The sequence below is a fragment of the Eriocheir sinensis genome, chromosome 62 (genome assembly GCF_024679095.1).
Source record: "Eriocheir sinensis breed Jianghai 21 chromosome 62, ASM2467909v1, whole genome shotgun sequence".
NCBI lineage: Eukaryota > Metazoa > Arthropoda > Malacostraca > Decapoda > Varunidae > Eriocheir > Eriocheir sinensis.
This window is the reverse complement of record NC_066570.1, coordinates 8,515,915-8,537,179: the sequence shown is the minus strand read 5'-3', so window position 1 is coordinate 8,537,179 and position 21,265 is coordinate 8,515,915. Positions and strand designations below refer to the sequence as shown.

Below are 21,265 nucleotides of genomic sequence, written 5' to 3'. Positions count from 1 at the left end.
CTATCTGGCTGGCTGGATGGATGGATGGATGGATGGATAGCTGGCTTGTTGGCTGGCTGGCTATCTGTCTGTCTGTCTGTCTGTCTGGCTGGCTGGCTGGCTGGCTGGCTGGCTGGCTGGCTGGCTGACTGACTGGCTGGCTGGCTGGCTGGCTGACTGACTGACTGACTGGCTGACTAGCTGGCTGGCTGGCTGGCTGGCTGGCTGACTGACTGACTGGCTGGCTGGCTGGCTGGCTGGCTGAGATTACCCCGTTTTAGCGGAAATAAATCGTATCGTATATCAGTAGATGAACCAATCAATACGAAAGTAACAATGAACATAAATAAACAAAAGCCATCGAAAGAAAAAGTTATGCATTCATATGTAATTATATTGTGACCATTTGTGTGTAATGTATGTGATTTATTTATTTTGTTTGTGATGAAATACAAATATTGCGAACAATGATCCCCGGTAATACAATTTCGGGTCCTCGTCCTGCTGGGCCGCGCTGTTTGCCGCTACATTGCTCGCCCTAAAAAATATTGTCAGTGATACAAAGGCTGATATATTTTAACACAGACGATGCACTGTTAAGGTTTATTTTGCTCCAATTTACCGCGTGACATCAGAAAGAGTGGCAGAATTAGAATTTATTAACGATCATAAAAAAATAATAATAATAAATGCAATAATAATAATAATAATAATAATAATAATAATAATGAGAATAAGATGCAGTAGCCGGCGCGCTTTGAGTTACCTGCCGCGCTAATAAGATTATGATAACACTAATGGAGGCAATACGCGGATAATGATCTACTTGGCTACTTCAAAGGCCGCCCAAAGAAGCAAAGGGCGGCGTGGGAAGGCGCATTGCATGGACACACACACACACACACACACACACACACACACACACACACACACACACACACACACACACACACACTCTCTCTCTCTCTCTCTCTCTCTCTCTCTCTCTCTCTCTCTCTCTCTCTCTCTCTCAGGCCCAAGAGCCTTCACGGTCTGAAGTGAAGGTTCTTATTTCCGGGTCGTCGGAGACTGGAAATGAGACGAGCTGCGCGCGGGGGGGAGGGAAGGAGGGGAGAGATAGTGAGAGAGGTGTCGAGGGAGGGAGGGAAGGAGAGAGAGATAAGGGAAGAGGGAAGCAAGCGTGATGCAGAGGTAGATAGAGAGGTGGCAATATATTCGAGGAGAGAGAGAGAGAGAGAGAGAGAGAGAGAGAGAGAGAGAGAGAGAGAGAGAGAGAGAGAGAGAGAGAGAGAGAGAGAGAGAGAGAGAGAGAGAGAGAGGTATCTGTAGACGTTCTTTTGTGTTGTTTTTTTGATCGCCTTTGTCGGTCCGTGTTTTCCCCGCAGCTTCCGGTATTGCCGTTTGAACGAAGCATCTCCCCCACCTGGAGCGTCCTGACCCACACCTAAGCCAATGCATGGGAACAAAGCACGGGCAAGCAGCTTGTAATCTATTTTCCTTACATTATTAAAGATGTAAACTGTACAAAGGATTGACGCTCTTCATAAACATCGCGAGTACTTTTCCGGGTAGAGATTGTGTTGCATCAAACCTATTTTTTTGCGTAGTCTACTGAGCATTTTTCCAACTCGAGGCACGGACACACCGGTGGATGCAGCCAGACACAACACGACAGCCGCCATTTATGGTCGGTGGCTGGTCAGTAGTGAAACATGGCTGGCTGGTTCCGGAGAGTTTACAGGAGCTGAGTTTATCTCTGCATATGTAGTATTTATATTTCTTCCCAACTCAATTACAGGAAAGACTCATAAAAATGTATCATATTGCACGTAAGTATAGGTTATACTTATGACAGCAGCACCTTTTTAACCGTAAACATTTATAATATTGAAAATCTTAAAACCTAGAGAATCTACCAAATAAGTATCTTTCAGCGAGTTATTGGTAAGAAAAGGTTGCAGAGGAAGGGACGGGGTGAGGTGTGAGAGCAGGCCGTCGGAGGGAGGCGTGTGGCGTGGCGGCGTGGGTTAAAGGTGTTCCTAGACAAGAGAGGCGTGGTCTGGGGGCGCTGGTTGGTGCACGAGCCATGTAGACAATGTCTGCCAGCCAGCTTGAATCTTACATAGATGGCGCCATCACGCAATGGTTTTCCTATAAAACAATAGTGTGTTCATTTGGAAAATGTGATAAATAACAGAATTGTTAATATTTTGACGGAGGACCACAAATGATGTTTATTTTTATCATTGAAAATTCTTAGTATTACTTATATGCAACAATATTTTATATCACTTTTCAAATCAACACAGTCCTTTCTTGAAGAAATAAACATTGTGATGGCGTCATTTTGGGTCCAAGGTACAAGGTGGCTGGCGGACCTCTACCTAGGCCTTGGGTAAGCGGTCGTAGGAAGGAGGGGGTTGTGTAGGGGCGAGGGCACGCGGGCCCTATACAGTAGACGAGAAAGGCGTGGCTTGATGTTTAGGGGACGTGTTTAACGAGGAGTGGTGGGAAATGGCAGGCGTGTATAGCCGGGCGTTGGTAGGCCAGAGACGTATGAACAGACAGGAAGAGGCGTGGGTGTGCAGGCGCGGGCAAGTGTTGTCGCGCGGGGTGAACGACCGAGGCGCCATCACTCTTCACTACTCTGCGTTCATGGCTCCCGCGTGCGCCCTTATATATGCTTCATTTCATTTTATGATCATTACTTGAATTACCCGCCAACAGAATATCCAATTTTGTATGCCCTCCTGTCCCCGGGGCGTGGGTGTGCAGGGGATGTTGGGCGCTGCAAGGGGAGTGACGGAGAGGAAGTTTCAGTAGATGGGAACGTTTGACAACCACGGGAAGGGAGGAGAGGAGGTGGGACGCAGAGAGAGCACTGTTACCAAGCGGGCGAAGGAAGGATGCCTCGCCTTGCTTTAACTTATTGATCATTTTATTCCCCATGCAAGGAAAGTAACGTTGTCAAGCCTTGGAGGTACTGCTGGCGTCCCTCAGAGTACCGTGGGCCGCGTCGCCTTCCCTCTCCGTCTGCTGGTCGAGGCTGGATGGCGGGGAAGCGGGCGGAGGAAGAGAGAAAGCTTCATTAGCAATACTGTATTACGCTCTCCTTTAGTTTCGTCTATTTTATTACCAAAGCTGTACTGCGTGGTGTGGTGTTTTCTCGTTTCTCTTGGTACTATTTCTTTGTTCTTTGTTCACCAGGTTTTGTTTGGTAGTGCATTATGATCCTGCTTTTGATGCTTTTGTTGTCGTTATCATGTTTTGTTTTCTCTGAGGTATTTTCTCGTGTCTATCTCTACTGTTTCTTTGCTTTTCTTTGTTCCTCAGTTTCTCACTCCTCTCACGATCTCCCTCTCTTCCCAGCTTCCTCTCCCGCCATCTCCCTATCTCCCTCCCTCCTACCTAGTGACCTTTACCCCTCCCGACAACCTACTGCCCTCCCCGCTGCCTCTCCCTCCCGTTCTCTCCCTCCTAACGGCGGCAAGCCACGGCCCAAAACAAAGAAACCACCGTTAGTGTCACATATATTTTTTTCATTTCCTGGAAGTCAGCGTCGGAGTGGGTCGCGGAAGGCGTGGTAGCCCTGGCCGCCTCCTGCAGGTCTTATGCCCCGAGCCGAGGCCTGTTAGCAGCGGAGAGCTTTGTGTGGCGTGACCTGTCCTTGTTACACTCTTTGTTTACATGAGCTGTGTCTCTCTCCAACCTCCTCATCCTGCTCCTCTTCATCGTTCTCCTCTCCTCCTCCCACTACGACTCCTCTCCTCCTCCTCTTCACATACTGTTAGCAGCGGAGAGCTTTGTGTACTGTGACCTGTCCTTGTTACACTCTTTGTTTACATGGGCTGTGTCTCTCTCCAACCTCCTCATCCTGCTCCTCTTCATCGTTCTCCCTCTCCTCTTACTCCTACTCCTCTTCACAAACTCTTCCTCAGCCTCTCAAGTCCCAACCCATCCATCCCTCTTGTCCTTGTTCACGGCATCTCTCCCTCTACTCTCACCCTCGTATCCTCCACGTTTTCAGTTTCCCTTCATTCTCGCTCCCCTCACAGCCTCCCTAATCACCGTTGCTCCTCCCTCCAGTGCCGTCCCCCTCACCCCTTACCCCCTCCTCCTCCACCTGTACCTAATCTCACGCCACCTGTCCACCTCCCACGCCCTAAACAACCTCTACAGCCACGCCGCCTCGTGCCTGGGCCGCTATTCCCACCACCTGCACCCGTCAGCCCATAACCCCGGCACTCCCACCCGCGCACTCCCTTCAAACGCTAGTTGCTACGTCCCCCACGTGGCCTCGTCCTCAGCGCCTGCCCTTTGTTCTCACTCGCCCGGAACAGCGTGGAAGCGTCAAGCGTCTGCCCACCACCACCACTACCATACCATCCCCACCACCACTACCGCTGCCAACGCTTATCACCCCCCCCACCCCACCACCGCCCCCTCCGCCAACACCCCCATACCCTGTGCAGTATTCAAATCCCGTGTTTCTGTTTCAACTCTTGTGGATGCTTCTGGTCCTTTTTCCAGTGGTTTTAGAGATCCGATTACAAATCCCTTGAGCCGGAACACTTTTGGATGTTTCAAGGGAGAGATCGGCTTTGTTGTAACACGCGTTTGAGGTTGCTTTAGCGGCTGTTTGAGAACTCTCGCGACTCTTCATCTCCAGCCGGAAAAATGTTAGATATCACCTTTTTTTGTGGCTAATTCTAGGATTCTCTCTCTCTCTCTCTCTCTCTCTCTCTCTCTCTCTCTCTCTCTCTCTCTCTCTCTCTCTCTCTCTCTCTCTCTCTCTCTCTCTCTCTCTCTCTCTCTCTCACACACACACACACACACACACACACACACACACACACACCTCGCTGGACAAAGCAACACGATCGGGCATCAAGCAGCCTCGGACACTGACGCAGCAGCGGACTCCACGCCACGCAGCATCAGCTCGGCTCGCCTCGCCCACTTGTACACGTGGCAGGAGAACCACAGACGCCGGGAGACCGAGAGGGGGCACGAGAGGGACACACGCACACAGACACACGCTCGCACTCACATACAAACACACGCACACACAGGGGGATAGATAGTTAGATAAGTGTACAGAGAGATAATATATAGGTTTATTGACCACATATAACAGCATTTTGCTTTCACATAAGAATGATGTTTGCTTTGAATGTGTGCCAGAAGTATTACACAGCGCTATAGTCAGACACACACACACGCACACACACACAGATGTAGCCCACAGCACCTCCCACTGAGCCACAGAAACATACCTTCGACATGACATCACCCCTTCACTTCACCCACGCCCCTCCCCCCCTCCCTCCCACCTGTACTCCCTCTTCGTCCTCCTCCCTCCTCCCTCCTTCCCACCAGCCACCCTTCCCCGCCTCTTAAAGACGCGCTTCCGAACACTGGTCTCTTTTGACGCACCCGACAAACTTCCAAGAAATGTTATGTATGTGTTTTCCTTTTCCTCTTTTTTTCTCTTACCTTTTAGAATTTTCCATCCCAGTAAACGTTACGGAGAATTGAACGTTCTCGTGTTCTGAAGAGCCTGAGGCGTATTGGGAGTGGTTGTTTTTCTCTCTTCTTTTATTTTATTATTCCTTTGCAGACCCCGGTATATGATGTTTCTCTTCGGTCTCTCTTGCCTTGTTTTTCTGATGCATGTATTCATTTCTTTCTTTCTCTGATGTATGTTTCTCGTTTTTGTTTTTTTGTTTTTTTTTGTTTTGTTTTGTTTTTTTACGTCTTGGCCTACAGCGTCGGTAGGCTTCTTCCCGGTGGATCCTGATGGTCGGTCCAAGGCTTCTTACCGGTGGGTCCTGACGGTCGGCCCAGCCCGTTCTGGCACAGGCGAGTGTTTATAGTGGCGCCATCTTGCATTGGCTCATGCTGCCCTTCCGGAGCTCATCTATAACCGTAGAATCTAGAGTTCAGGTTGATAGGTGGTCTTCTGGACAGCATGTGGGTAGTTTTAAGCCACTCGGCGGCGGCTGAAAAATATGTAATATTTTATGTATGTAATATTTTACATACATTGCCCGTTTGCCTCCAGTGGGCTTCGTTTTTGTGTGTTTTGTTTGTGCAACGCTGAGGAGATCCGCTGTGTTGCCGTGTGTACCGTGTGTGTGTGTGTGTGTGTGTGTGTGTGTGTGTGTGGGTGCGTATATATGTATGTGTGGGGAGGAGATTTCTGTGGGGGGGAGATTTCTGTGTGTGTGTGTGTGTGTGTGTGTGTGTGTGTGTGTGTGTGTGTGTGTGTGTGTGTGTGTGTGTGGAGTAGATTTCTGTGTGTGTGTGTGGGGGGAGATTTCTGTGTGTGTGTGTGTGTGTGGAGGAGATTTCTGTGTGTGTGTGTGTGTGTGTGTGTGTGTGTGTGTGTGTGTGTGTGTGTGTGTGTGTGTGTGTGTGTGTGTGTGTGTGTGTGTGTGTGTGTGTAGGAGATTTCTGTGTGTGTGTGTGTGTGTGTGTGTGTGTGTGTGTGTGTGTGTGTATATATATATGTATGTGTGTGGGGAGGAGATTTCTGTGTGTGTGTGTGTGTGTGTGTGTGTGTGTGTGTGTGTGTGTGTGTGTCGCCTTGGGCTTTCCCGTGTCCAGGTGCTGCGTGGTGTTGCGTTACTGCACTCCGCTACGCTGCGCTGAGCTCTCTTATGCTACAGGGGAGGTGAGAGAGAGAGAGAGAGAGAGAGAGAGAGAGAGAGAGAGAGAGAGAGAGAGAGAGAGAGAGAGAGAGAGAGAGAGAGAGAGTGGATGGTAGGTAAGGAGAGAAAATAGACAGGTAGAGGGATCGATAGGTAGAGAGAGAGAGAGAGAGAGAGAGAGAGAGAGAGAGAGAGAGAGAGAGAGAGAGAGAGAGAGAGAGAGAGACAAAGCAGATAGGTAGAGATATCGATAGGTAGCAGATAGGTTGGCAGGCAGGAAGGCAAGCAGAAAGATGGATAGCAGTTGTTTGGGTAGGCAGGCGGGTAGACTGATTGATAGATAAGTTAATAAATTTATGGAGAAAGGGATGAAATAGGAAGAAATTCAGTTGTTGTTTTTTTTACAGCAAAGAAGACAGCTCAAGGGCACACAAAAAAAAGGAAACAATAATAAATAAAAAAAAGCCCGCTACTCGCTGCTCCTAAAAAAAAATATCAAAAGAGGTGGCCGAAAGAGAGGTCAATTGGAAAGCTAATGTCCTTGTATGCGCCGCGTTATAGAAAAAAAAACTCGGCTCTCGATAACGACCAACCTCTGTTTGCTCAAATTTTACCTCTATTCGAGTTGTAATCTTGAGTACCGAAGTCAGACCCGCAGAACAATCCCCCCCCCCCCCTTACCGTTTTATTTCTTATCTACCTATATCTGTATCTATCTCTACCTCCACCACACCATAACCATCACTGGAACCATCTCAACCAAGTGCTCTTAACCCGGTAGCAGCGACGGACCAAATTTGTGGCTTTACCGTGTACCAGCGACGGGCCACATTTTTGCCATGATATAAACCCCCAAAAATAGATGATGCATAAACTGATCACAAATGCATTGATATATATTATGAAATGGTTTGCGTGATGATTTTTTCTCATTTTTCTCGCTTTAAGAAACATGATCCCCGCAGCTACCAGGTTAACAATGTAGTCTGGGTCCAAAAGTATAGAACGAGACCACTTACCAACAACAAGGCCTCGGGAGTCGCAGTCAGCACCTCTTCCCGGTAAGGCAAGAGTGTGGCAGCGGCGGCCCTCTACGTCTCTTCAAGGGCCGGGCCGGGTTGCTTCGGGGCGGTGGGTGGGGGGGAGTGGAGGGGAGGGAAGGAGTATAATCATCTTGAAGTCATTCCTGGAAGGCTTTGTTTTGTCTCCAGCTCCGCGGCCTCGCACGTAAAAAGGTCTACATTGAATTTTTCTGTCTGAGCCTCTTTGCAGACGTTTCTTTTGAATCTTTTTGATGTCCACGCGAGGTTGTGATTAAGTGTATAGCGAGGCGGGTCACTGCGATGTCTGGTTAATGGAGGACAGACAGACAGACAGACAGATAGATAGATAGATAGATACATAGATAGAAAGAAAGAAAGAAAGAAAGATAAATAGATAGATAGATAGATACATAGATAGAAAGAAAGAAAGAAAGAGAGAGAGAGAAAGAAAGATAGAAAGATAGATAGATAGATAGATAGATAGATAGATAGATAGATAGATAGACAGAAAAGAATATGGGTCGTCTTTGTTTTCAATATGGCTCCTTACCTTTTATGTTTTTTTTCTGTTAGAATCGGTTGTTTTTGTAATATAGAAGGAAGAAAAGAAGCATTTGAAAGGAAAATGAAAGCAAGCGGGGTGTTAGAGAGAGAGAGAGAGAGAGAGGCATTTTAAATAAGGAAAATAAATAAGCAAGTAATTCTAAGGGGGAAATAGAGGGAGAGGAGAGAGGGGAATGGCAGGGCTAGGAAGGAGGGAGGAGAAAGGGAAGAGAAATGCGAGGCAGAGAGAGAGAAGAGGCGTAATGGAAGGGACTATAACGGAAATATTCGCTCGCTCGTCCCCTCGCAAAGCTTCAGGCGAATTTCCGCGAATTTTTAAAACGGTCAACTTTTCGCTTTTCACCGCCATTTTGTTTGTTTACATGTGACGTCACGGAGCAGGCGGGGCGGACCTAAAGCAAATACACAACATATTCCAACTTAAAACTCCACGGCGATTTTTGCATGCGTGGAATATGGTTGACTTACGCTCCAGCTGCAGCCCAAGGGGGAGAGCGGCTTGAAATTCGCCAATAATCGTTGTCACGGGATAAAGGTCACTCCGGGGAGCCTTGGCGGTGCCTTGGCTAACTTCTGGCCGTGTCGTGCGTGGTGCTCCGTGCTTGGCTCACCTTCCCGGGGCGCGATGGGTGCGTGCTGGGCTGAGGGGATGTGGGTGAAAAGTACTGAGGCTGTACAAATGGTGGTCATGGGTCGATGGGGTGAAAAATAGTGGTGTGGTACAAATGGTGGTGGTGTGCGGGGTTTGGGTTGTTGCAAGGCGGTGGCGTTGTGGTGCAGTGGCAGGCGTAGGTGAAGGTGGTACTAATATTTTATTGTATTTGCTTGATGTTGTATTTCATGATGCAAGACCTTTAGTTCAACACGTCACGCAGCGAAGAGAAATTCAATATTCATGTGTAAAGGGATAGCTATAAAACAAAGGTTATGTAACACACACACACACACACACACACACACACACACACACACACACACACACACACACACACACACACACACACACACACACACACACACACACACACACACACACACACACACACACACACACACACACACACACACACACACACACACACACACACACACACACACACACACACACACACACACACACACACACACACACACACACACACACACACACACACACACACACACACACACACACACACACACACACACACACACACACACACACACACACACACACACACACACACACACACACACACACACACACACACACACACACACACACACACACACACACACACACACACACACACACACACACACACACACACACACACACACACACACACACACACACACACACACACACACACACACACACATATATATATATATATATACACACTTTACAGTCTGGCCTCGGTTGACGGCAAAACATGACGTCAATATGTAAAAAGACAAGTGGCAGTGCTCGTGCCCGGCGCGGCTCAGCTGCACAATATTGTTGCCCGGGTCCCCGTGTTTTGTTTTTATATACATACTTGATCTTTATTTTTATTGATACTTAATACTTATCGCTGAATTTACGAATATCTCTTGTTCTCTGCATAGTGCTTCTGTTCTGTAACTGATATCATTTCGTCCCGTGGTGTTGTCATGTCATAAAATCTAGTCGTAGATTTCGCAAGTGGCATTTCTTATCTAAGAACCAGGCGCAGCACAGGTCAGGGCGGCCAAGCTTCCCCGGCAAAATAATAAAACCTTGCGTATACACCACTCCCGTGTGTGCTGCTGCCGTCACCGCCACACACTGCCGCGCCCGTCACCGCCGCGACCCCCAGCACGATCACTGCCGCCGCCTTCACTGCCCCGCCGATGGTGCTGCCATTAACAACAAAAAATACTTGCAATATCAAATTTGATAAGAATAATGGAAAAAAATAATACAATAAATAATAAGGATGACAAAAAAAATATAAATAATGGTATATATGATGTTAATAACAATAATAATAATAATAATAATAATAATAATAATAATAAAACAAGGATGACGTGTTCTCTCGCCTGTTCGCAATGCACAGAGTAAACACGAATTTTTTCATGGCAGACTTCAAATAAACCCTAAAACTTTAATGCCTGTTATTGTTTATTATTTTTGTGTGGCAGGTCATGGCGAGCCGGGGAATTTACAGAAGTCGTGTTGAACTATCGATGCATAACTCTGAAATCACAGCCGAGACACACACACACACACACACACACACACACACACACACACACACACACACACACACACACACGGAGAGGTAAAAAAAAACAAGCCAAACTCGCCCACCAGGGGTCAGCGGGAGCGGTGGGACCAAACTTTCTGACCTCGAGAATTTCCTTGTTAAACTCCTCTTTCTCGTATCACTTTTCTTGCTGTTTCACTCTTCTTCAAAGTTTCATTTCGTTCTTTCTTGCAGTTTAACTCTTCAAGGTTTCATTTCGTTCACTTTTCCTTTCCGATTCGTTATATTGACGTGTGTTACGAGCGGGGGAAAGGCGAAGGCCAAGCAAGCGTGTGTGTAAGTTCTGAGCAGCGGCCTCGGCGATTCATAATAAGCCTGCATAGGGAAGTCTGCCTCTCATGTCTGCCTCGCTCCACGGTTTTCTTTGTTATATGACTTGTCTGGGAGCACGAGGCAGTCAATAGCTGTGTGTGTGTGTGTGTGTGTGTGTGTGTGTGTGTGTGTGTGTGTGTGTGTGTGTGTGTGTGTGTGTTTCCAATTTGTTTTTTTCCATAACTATTTTTACTTTTAGAAGATTAAGTCAGTGTTGTAATGTCCCTTATTTTATTTCATTCTCTCATATAATTCCTTTCGTTATACATATTTTTGCTAGTCTAATAATACCCTACGCCCCTGTCCACCCAGTAGTGAATGGGTACCAGGTATTAATCGGGGGTTGTGTCCCGTCTCCTGAGGTCTGTTCCCTTCTCCTATAATTCCTCCCCTTCTGTCTCTCTCCGGCATATGACCACAGATGTTGCGCCGACTAAACGAAACTTTCCAACTTTTTACAGTCGAATAATTTTAGTAAAGCATTCCATTCGCCATTATTTTGAAGTGGGTGTGGGGAGGGGGAGGGGTGTTGATCACATAGCAGGAACAAAAGAAATACGATGTAGATGAAGGCGTGTAACAAAAAGATGAAAATGTGCAAAAATGAAGAGCAAAAAAGGTGGGAATGGAAGCGAGGAGGAGGAGGAGGACTACAGCGTTGCCATATTATCGTACTCAGGGCACTGCATTTTTGTAGTTTCTGGCCGATAACTATAGCAAAAAAAAACGAAACCTATCAATATTTAACAGTTTTAACGCTAACTTTAATTTCCTATCGTTATTTGTGAGGTTACGACAGTCTAAAAATGATAAATGCAATATTCAGTGTACGACAATTTGGCAACGTTGGAGGAGAGAAACATTACCCAAGCTCCACGTCCGTGTGTGTTGCCTCGGGAGCGGCCGTAGAAAACTAGCAAAACTTTTCACAGTGTTTGTTTTAGCCTCCCGTGGTGTTGCTTTCCTCCCATGTCACCACACACCCGCACCACACCTCACCATACACTCACACCACACTTTAACACACCTACACCACTCCGCGACCTTGAACCACACACCTGTCTGCCTCAACTAAACACCCGCACCACACTTCACACACACCTACACCACTCCGCGACCTTGAACCACACACCTGTCTGCCTCAACTAAACACCCGCACCACACTTTAACACACCTACACCACTCCGCGACCTTGAACCACACACCTGTCTGCCTCAACACCCGCACCACACTTTAACACACCTACACCACTCCGCGACCTTGAACCACACACCTGTCTGCCTCAACTAAACACCCGCACCACACTTTAACACACCTACACCACTCCGCGACCTTGAACCACACACCTGTCTGCCTCAACACCCGCACCATACCGTTCACCCGCCCTCTCCTGACCAGCCGCCACCACCAAACTGTACATGCCCGCCACGCCACACCACCACAGCCCTTCAGAACCTTCCTTGTCCTGCCATACCCATCCGTTGGCGTTGGGGATACCCGCTGCGCCGCTTGGTAGGAGGCACCGCTGTGGTAAAATATGCGTGTGAACTTACCGCGATATTTCTTCACGAGAACATCACTTTGTACCCCACCTCTTGAACTGGCACTCCATTTTTCAGCTTTACTTTTTATATATAATTAGGTTTGTTTATGTATTCATTAGATTGATAGATAGGTACATATATAGATAGATAGATAGATAGAAAGGAAAGCAAACTCCCCGAGAACTTATTTAAAACTATATATTTCTTTATGTATGACGTGAATATTTTGACGCAATTTCCGGTTTTGAGTTTACACACACACACACACACACACACACACACACACACACACACACACACACACACACACACACACACACACACTACCATAATTCCTATTTTTACATGAAGCTGTTGATTTTTGCCTGATAATAGAAAGCAATAACAATAATGAAAATACTATTAGTGATAACAATAGTAATAACAGTGAAAATAATGTGATGATAGTGATGATGATGATGATGATGATGATGATGATAGTGTTGAGTGTTCATAATAGTAACAAATGTTTTTCTTTCCGCAGGTACGTGCCATCCCCGAGCCATGGGAGTTGTCACTGGAACCTCAGGTAATGGGAAGGAAGGGGAGGGGAGGGGTGGGGAGGGGAAAGGAGGGGTGGGGAGGGGAAAGGAGGGGTGGAGAAGGGAGGGGAGGGGTGTGTAAAGAGCCGTGTAATGCAAGAGGTGAGGGGATGGGAGGGCCCTGTAAAGCAAATGCGCCTCGACACAACACAACACAACACATGCGTGGCGGGGGTCTGGGGCGCTGCCTCCCGATGGAGGGTCGCGGCGGCCGTCGACCTGCGGAGTGTACAGTGAACCTGATCTGCCTTCACTGCGGCTTGTTTACTAAGTTTGTGTGTGTGTGTGTGTGTGTGTGTGTGTGTGTGTGTGTGTGTGTGTGTGTGTGTGTGTGTGTGTGTGTGTGTGTGTGTGTGTGTGTGTGTGTGTGTGTGTGTTTTGCATTAGGTTACTGCCATCCTTCTGAAGGGACTGTATGTATGAATGTATGCATGTATATATGCGTATATGTATGTATGTATGCCCAAGCGGCTGAAGAATATCCGGTCTATCTGCCTATCTGGCTGGCTGGCTGGGTGAGTGAGTGAGCGGTCGGCCGCCCGGACGGCCGCCCGCCCGCCCATCGCCGCTTCGGCCGTGAGATGGTTTTCGCGAAGCGTTGCCGGGTTATTAACGCGGCCAGAGTGAGCGCCAATCAACAGCCTGAATAATCCAGCCAGCCTTCGCCTCCACGCTCCCCGCGTGTCCATCCCCTTCAATGATGACAGGAAAATTCCGAGCATGAAAAGTGTGACAGCCCTGCGGCCATGTTCTCAACCATTTCTGGGCTTACACACACACACACATTTGATGCGGCTTTCGAAGAGGTTGTAGTAGGCATTTCTGTGGGTAGTTTTAGTGATAGTTTGACAAGGCTTCTGCACTTAAATGTGTTTTTTTGTTGTTGTTGTTTTTACGTCTACTCCTATAGCGCCGGTAGGCTTGCTTGAGGGGCCTGGATGGTGTTCGGCCCCAGCCCGTCATGGCGCAGGCAAGTGTTTATAGTGGCGCCATCTTCTCTTGGCTCATGCTGCCCCCCGGAACTCGTTTTTGATTCACTTGGACGGTTTCCTCTGGAGTCCGGGTTGATGGGTGGTCTTCGGGACAGCATGTGGGTAGTTTTAAGCCGCTCGGCGGTGACTGAAAAATCCGAGGTGGTAGCGTGAGGATTCGAACTCGCGTCGTCCATCACGTGGAATGTGGGCCCAGCACGCTACCACTCAGCCACCGCCTACCCAAACGTGGAACAAAAACACTCATAAGAACCCGACTAACCTCCTTTGTGGCCTTGGGAAATATTTATTGAGCGCGGAAAGCTTCTGGAAATGCAGGCCAGGCTCGGAAGCATTTTTCTTCCCGGCCACAGCGATATTCAGCCCCCTGCGCCTGTTTCCCTCCACGGCTGTTATGCAGAACCCAAACTGAGCCTCAGGCCGTCCGCCGCCTCAGTTGGCAGACCTCGACAGTTGATTCCTGTCCGTAGGAACCGTTTCCCACACAGCCGATTGTATCACGGTTGTTGTTCCTAGATGTATCAGATAGGACCCAATCGTATAGCTTTGGTCCGCCTTCATATATGTGGAGGGAATGGAACGGCGTGGAGTAGGAGGAGGAGGAGGAGGAAGAAGAAGAAGAAGGAGAAGAAGAAAAAGAAGAAGAAGAAGAAGTACAAGAACAAGAAGCAGAAGGTACGCAAGATGGAAATAAGGAGAAAAATGAAAAAAAAATAAAGAATGAGAAGACAATGGAGAAGACATTACAAGAAAACAAATCAAAAGAAAAGATGATGATGAAGAAGCGTAGCATTCCCTCGGCATCTCAGCACCTGGAGGGGAGAAACGGGGAAGAAGTTATCGGTGCAGCCAGACGAACAGGAAGCATCAACCCCAACCAACACTCGTAGTATAGAGCAGAGACGGACAGCGGTAACCTTGAATCCACTTATGCCTGTGTTATGCCAGCGTGTACCCTGTTGAGCATCGCATATTACCTACAGTTAATTAATCCTTCTCTCACTCTTCCCATTCTCCCCGACCTTCCTCAAGTACTGTTCCCTCCATTGCCAGACCTCTCTCCGCTACTTAATCAGCTCTTTCCATCTCCCTTCCCTCCCTTTTCCTCCCTTCCGCGCCTTACTTCTCTCCCTCTTTCCATTCTCCTTTCCCCATTCTCCCTTCCCCATTCTCCCCGACCTTCCTCAAGTACCGGTCCCTCCATTGCCAGACCTCCCTCCGCTACTTAATCAGCTCTTTCCATCTCCCTAACCTCCCTTTTCCTCCCTTCCGCGCCTTACTTCTCTCCCTCTTCCCATTCTCCCTTCCCCATTCTCCACGACCTTCCTCAAGTACCGTTCCCTCCATTGCCAGACCTCCCTCCGCTACTTAACCAGCTCTCTCCATCTCCCTTCCCTCCCTGCTCACTCCTCCCTCGCTTCCATATCCTCAAGCTCCTCACTTTCTCAGCCTTCTCCTCCTCTATCTCTCCTCTTTCTCTCTCCCTCTTTCATTTGCCGCACCTTCCCTCCTATATTACACTTCTCCAATACTTCTCCTCCCTTCTCTCCCTCCTATTCTCTCATATCGTTCACCTCCTCTCTTACTCCTCCTCCTCCTCCTCCTCAGTAACATGTCTTCTCTCCGTCTCTCTGTCTCTCTTTCTCCTCCTCTCCAATACTTCTTCCCTTCCTGTTCCCTCCCTATTCTACTCTCCCATATCCTCCATCCTGAATAACATGTCTTCTCTCCTCTCTCTCTCTCCACTCCCTCTTTCTCCTCCTCCCCCGCCTCCTATATTAGACTTGCCCAAAACTTCACCCTGGTGGAGTTCTGTAATCGTTGGCCAGACGCACCGCACCTGTTTGGAAGTAATATTGGATGGGAAGGGACGCCTACACCTATATTTACCCTGCCCCGCGTCTACCACCACCACCACCACCACCATCACCGTCACCCCCTTCACAGACAATACCTTACCTTACCTTACCTTACCTTACCCTACCTTACCTTACCTAACATTACCTTACCTTACCCTACCTTACCTTACCTAACATTACCTTACCTTACCTTACCTAACATTGCCTTATCTTACCTTACCTTACCTTACCTTACCTTACCTTACCTTACCTAACATTACCTTACCTTACCTTACCTTACCTTACCTTACCTTACCTTACCTTACCTTACCTTACCTTACCTTACCTAACATTACCTTATCTTACCTTACCTTACCTTACCTTACCTTACCTTACCTAACATTACCTTATCTTACCTTACCTTACCTTACATTACCTTACCTTACCTTAACTAACAATACCTTACCTTACCTTACCTTACCTTACCTTACCTTACCTAACATTACCTTACCTAACAATACCTTACCATACCTTACCTTACCTTACCTTACCTAACATTACCTTATCTTACCTACACTTTTACATCACCACCTTTCATCACCACCATCATCACCTCACCACCTTTACGGCCCCTCCTCCTCCTCTTCCTCCTCCTCCTCCTCCTCCTCCTCCTCCTCCTGGTCCATCACCATCACCGCCACAAAGAGATGAGGAGGGAGGCACTCTGGGATAAGGGATTGAGCTTTCTTGCATTAATATCTCTCTCTCTCTCTCTCTCTCTCTCTCTCTCTCTCTCTCTCTCTCTCTCTCTCTCTCTCTCTCTCTCTCTCTCTCTCTCTCTCTCTCTCTCTCTCTCTCTCTCTCTCTTCAAAAAGCTATATAATGTGATAATTTAAAAGGTGTTATAAAAAGTTAGTATTGTTACAGAAAATCATTACCAGGTATAAGTAAACGTAAATTTCATAATCATTTTCTTCTGTCTTGCGAAGTATTTTTAAGCAGTAAAGCATTGTCGTACGTAGTCTCCTTGATAATAACTGTCCCTCTGTCGCTCTACGTCCATAATCTTCTATACGGTACTGTCTCGCCCTCTTTCTATACCTGTCTCATCGATATCACTTTCAGTTTCTCTTTCTCGCGTCTCAGGTGTCTGGAGGCAGCTTATAGTGTGCTCTCTACCTGATTCACCTCATATAGTAATAATAGTAGTAATAATAACAATAATGTGTGATGTGTGTGATGCAGCGTTGCCAAATTATCGTACTCAGCCACGCAGCACATTGTATTATCCGGTTTCTGACTCACAGCTATCGCAAACAAACACCAGTAAGTAACGCCTTTAACGATAACTTTAACTGGAATCTCGTTATCTTTGTGGGTAGGAGAGTTTTGAGCCCTGGAACTGATGAATGCGATGTGTTGAGTACGATAATTTGGTAACGCTGGTGTGATGTGAGCTGGCCGGAAGACGTATCAATAAAGATATAAGAAACAAATTTAACGTACAATTAACTTCTCACAACACAAAAAAATAATAGCAGAATCACTACTTTTTGGTGAACAAAGAATCAAAGATATACAAGAAAGAAAAGAATATATTAAAACTATCTGGAAAACAAGACACAGAAAAACACAGGAACTGCAGCACAACTAAAGAAACAGCCTAGTAGGAGCCGAGGCCAAGGCTTATCCCACGCCTACTACTGAACTGAACTGAACTGAACGCCTCAGTCTTCACCTCCAATCACAACCCGGCCGTGACAGGGGACTCTTGCGCCGCCACAGACCAGCCTAACTTAAAGCTGCTCCCGGGAGGTGGTTCCTTGTGACTCGCGTGCCCGACAGCCTCCAACAGACTAACTTAGGGTCGTTTTACAAGACATCCCAGCGCCCAAGAACACGTATTTGACAAGGCTTTCGTGGGAGTTGTGAGCATTTCCAGGGGTAGTTTTATGACCCTGGTGGTAGTTTGACCCTTCTTCCATACCGTGAACCTAAAGAAACACTCATTAGAACCCTACTGACCCCCTCTTTGACCCTTAGAAATAGATGAAGCGAGTGTCTTTTAATACCAACCAAAGAACCTCACAGAAAAACGAGTCGTGAGTAATGAATTTCCGATAAGCAAGAAACAATGGGTCGCGTGGACGTAACTCTTGCACGTAACGGCCCTGGAGGAAGTAAATTTTTGGAGGAAGTCTTTGCCATCTTTTTTTTCCTCCCCGCTTCGTCGACCGTCAAATAAACTCGGGAACTTGTGGCGGTTTCTTTCACGGGCAGTTTCAGGCTTGTTTTTTGGGACCAGTAGGAAGTATCTAGTGGCCTAAGGAACAAAAATAATCTGTTTGTTTGTTTGTTTGTTTGGACGGGAGACAGGAGGAAGTATCTAGTGTCTTAAGGAACAAAAATAATCTGTTTGTTTGTTTGTTTGTTTGTTTGGACCGGAGACAGGAGGAAGTATCTAGTGGCCTAAGAAACAAAAATAACCTGTTGTTTGTTTGTTTGTTTGTTTGGACGGGAGACAGGAGGAAGTATCTAGTGTCCTGAGGAACAAAAATAACCTGTTGTTTGTTTGTTTGTTTGTTTGGACCGGAGACTGAATGAGCTGGGACAGGAGTTGGAACCGTTATTATTCTCATTGTTGGATTAGCCTTTCAATTGGAGGCAGACGCTATAGCTACGCGTGACCTCGGTGTTCATCTCCGTCACTTTCAACGTTTTTATTATCATTATTATTATTATTATTATTATTATTATTATTATTATTATTATTATTATTATTATTATTATTATTATTATTATTATTATTATTATTATTATTATTATTATTATTATTATTATTATTATTATTATTATTATTATACTTCTGTCCTTCCATCATTCCGCCTGCGATGAGGAGGATTAAACAGTTGCGGGAATTTGTGGCGAGTCTTTTTGTTGCTTATTGTACCCGACATTTTTTTATATCAACTTTTCTTTCAGCGGGCAAGTATTTTTTCCTCATACAAGCTGTTCTTCGTTTGTTGTTGCTTGTCGTAGCGGACCTTTTTGTATTGCAGCGGGAGGGCATGTGTGTGTGTGTGGGGGGGGGGGGGGGTTATGTCGTGTATAGAGCATCTGTCCTTGTTATATGGAGCTTGTTCCCTTCACCGTTAAAAGAAAAAAGATAAAACTAGGAGAGGCTGCCTTCATGTGGGCTGTTCCTTGCCACACAGCACGCCGGGGGGTGGGGGTGGGGGAGAGAGAGAGAGAGAGAGAGAGAGAGAGAGAGAGAGAGAGAGAGAGAGAACGAGAGACAGACAGACAGACAGACAGACAGACAGACAGACAGACAGACAGACCACACCACACCACACCACACCACACCACACCACACCACACCACACCACACCACAACACAACACAACACAACACAACACAACACAACACACACACACAGCGATCATCACCGTCACCACCACCGCCACCATCACAGCCAATACCTTACCTCCACCACATATCACCACCTCTATCATCACCACCACAACCACCACCACCGCCAATACCTTTACTTCACCACCACATGTACGACCGTCACCCATCATCACCACTACCATCATCACCGGTCACACTGCTAATGCTTCATCTCACGGCTATGACACGTAATTCACTTAACACTTTAATATTTTTACCCTCTATAAATATCTTGCGCCGAACACATGGCCATAACTTATCCACATATTTTCTATACAGTAAAGGGGACGGGCCACACACATTAGAACTACACATGCAAGTACACTCTTCAACTAGCAGACATTTTCTTTCCTTTACGCTTAACCCAGTAGCAGAGGGGATACCGTTTCTTAATGGCCCCTCTAAGCGAGAAAATGAGAAAAAATCATCACTCACACAAACCATTTCATAATATATATCAAAGCATTTGTGATCAGTTTATGCATCATCTATTTTGGGGGGTTTATTTCATGGCACAAATTTGGCCCGTCGCTGCTACACGGTAAAGCCACAAATTTGGCCCGTCGCTGCTACACGGTAAAGCCACAAATTTGGCCCGTCGCTGCTACACGGTAAAGCCACAAATTTGGCCCGTCGCTGCTACACGGTAAAGCCACAAATTTGGCCCGTCGCTGCTACCGGGTTAATCTTGGCTAAATGAAAATACTGACCCGCAAAAATTATGTTTGTTCAAAGAGAATAGAAAGGGATGCTGAATCGGGTCATAATATTTTCCTTAGTTTGTGTTTAATATGGAGAAGGAGGAAATGGAGTTGAAGGAAGAGTGTTTCGCGTTCATATAACTACTGATGATATATAACAGGCGTTTCTTCATTTCACCCTTCCTTCCGTAGCCCGCAATAGATATCACATTTACCTCAGTTTTTATTCAATATGGAGGAGGAGGAAATGGAATAGAGGGAAGACTGTTCTACGTTCTTATAACTGATAATATACAATAGGCGTTTCTTCAGTCCACCATTCATCCCTAGCACACAACAGTTATCACATTTACCTTAATTTTTATTCAATATGGAGGAGGAGGAAATGAAATTGAGGGAGGACTGTTCTACGTTCTTATAACTACTGATAATATATAATAGGCGTTTCTTCATCCCATCCTTCTATCACACAATGGTTATCAGATTTACCTTAGTTTATGTTTTCTATATAGGAAGGAGGAAATAGTGTGGAAGAAAGATTGTTCTACGTGAACTTCTGATAACAGACGTTCCTTTATCCTACTTTTCACCTATACCATTAAAATTTTCTTATCTCGCCCACGACCCCCTCACCCCTCCATAACCGACCCCCCCACCCCCTTACCAACACTCCCTTCCCACTCGTCCCCTTCTCACTCCTCTGTCCCCTCCACATCCCTCTCTCGCCCCTCCCTCTCACCCCTCCATAACCGACCCCTCCACCCCCTTGCCAACACTCCCTTCCCACTCCCCTGTCCCCTCCATCCCTCTCTCGCCCCTCCCTCTCACCCCTCCATCACCGGTCCCTCCACCCCCTTACCAACACTCCCTGCTCCCTCGCCCCCTTCTCACTCCCCTGCCGCCTCCAGCCCTCTCCAGCCCCTCCCTCTCACCCCTCAGTCCTCCTCCCTCCCGAGTGCGTCCCCTCTCATGTTAACACGTCATAATTATGTCAATGTACACATCAAACGGTCGAGCTGCCATTGCAAACACCGATCACGGCTCACGCTGACACCTGACACCGCCGCCACCACTAACACCACCACCACCACCTCCACCACTAACACCACCACCACCACCTCCACCACCTCCACTACTCACCACCGTTGCCAGATTATCGTACTCAGAGCCTTGTATTTACCGGTTTCTGAGCCATAGCCATTGCCAAAAAAACACCAATAATTAACCATTTTGACGATAACTATATATGAAGGCAGTTATTTGGGGGTCGAGGAAGCAGTTTTTGGGTCGGAAATCGCAAACATAGGAGGCTGAGTACGACAACCTGGCAGT

The 21,265-nt window shown here is 47.0% G+C and overlaps 1 protein-coding gene across 1 annotated transcript in view; it reads left to right on the top strand.

Moving 5' to 3' along the window:
- Window positions 1-12,940, top strand: part of LOC126986564 (DNA N6-methyl adenine demethylase-like) — a 75,507-nt gene extending 62,567 nt beyond the window's left edge. The window contains exon 2 of the mRNA XM_050842830.1: window positions 12,892-12,940. Within this exon, the coding sequence (XP_050698787.1) occupies window positions 12,892-12,940 (49 nt within the window). The remainder of the gene's footprint in view (window positions 1-12,891) is intronic.
- Window positions 12,941-21,265: the final 8,325 nt, after the last annotated feature.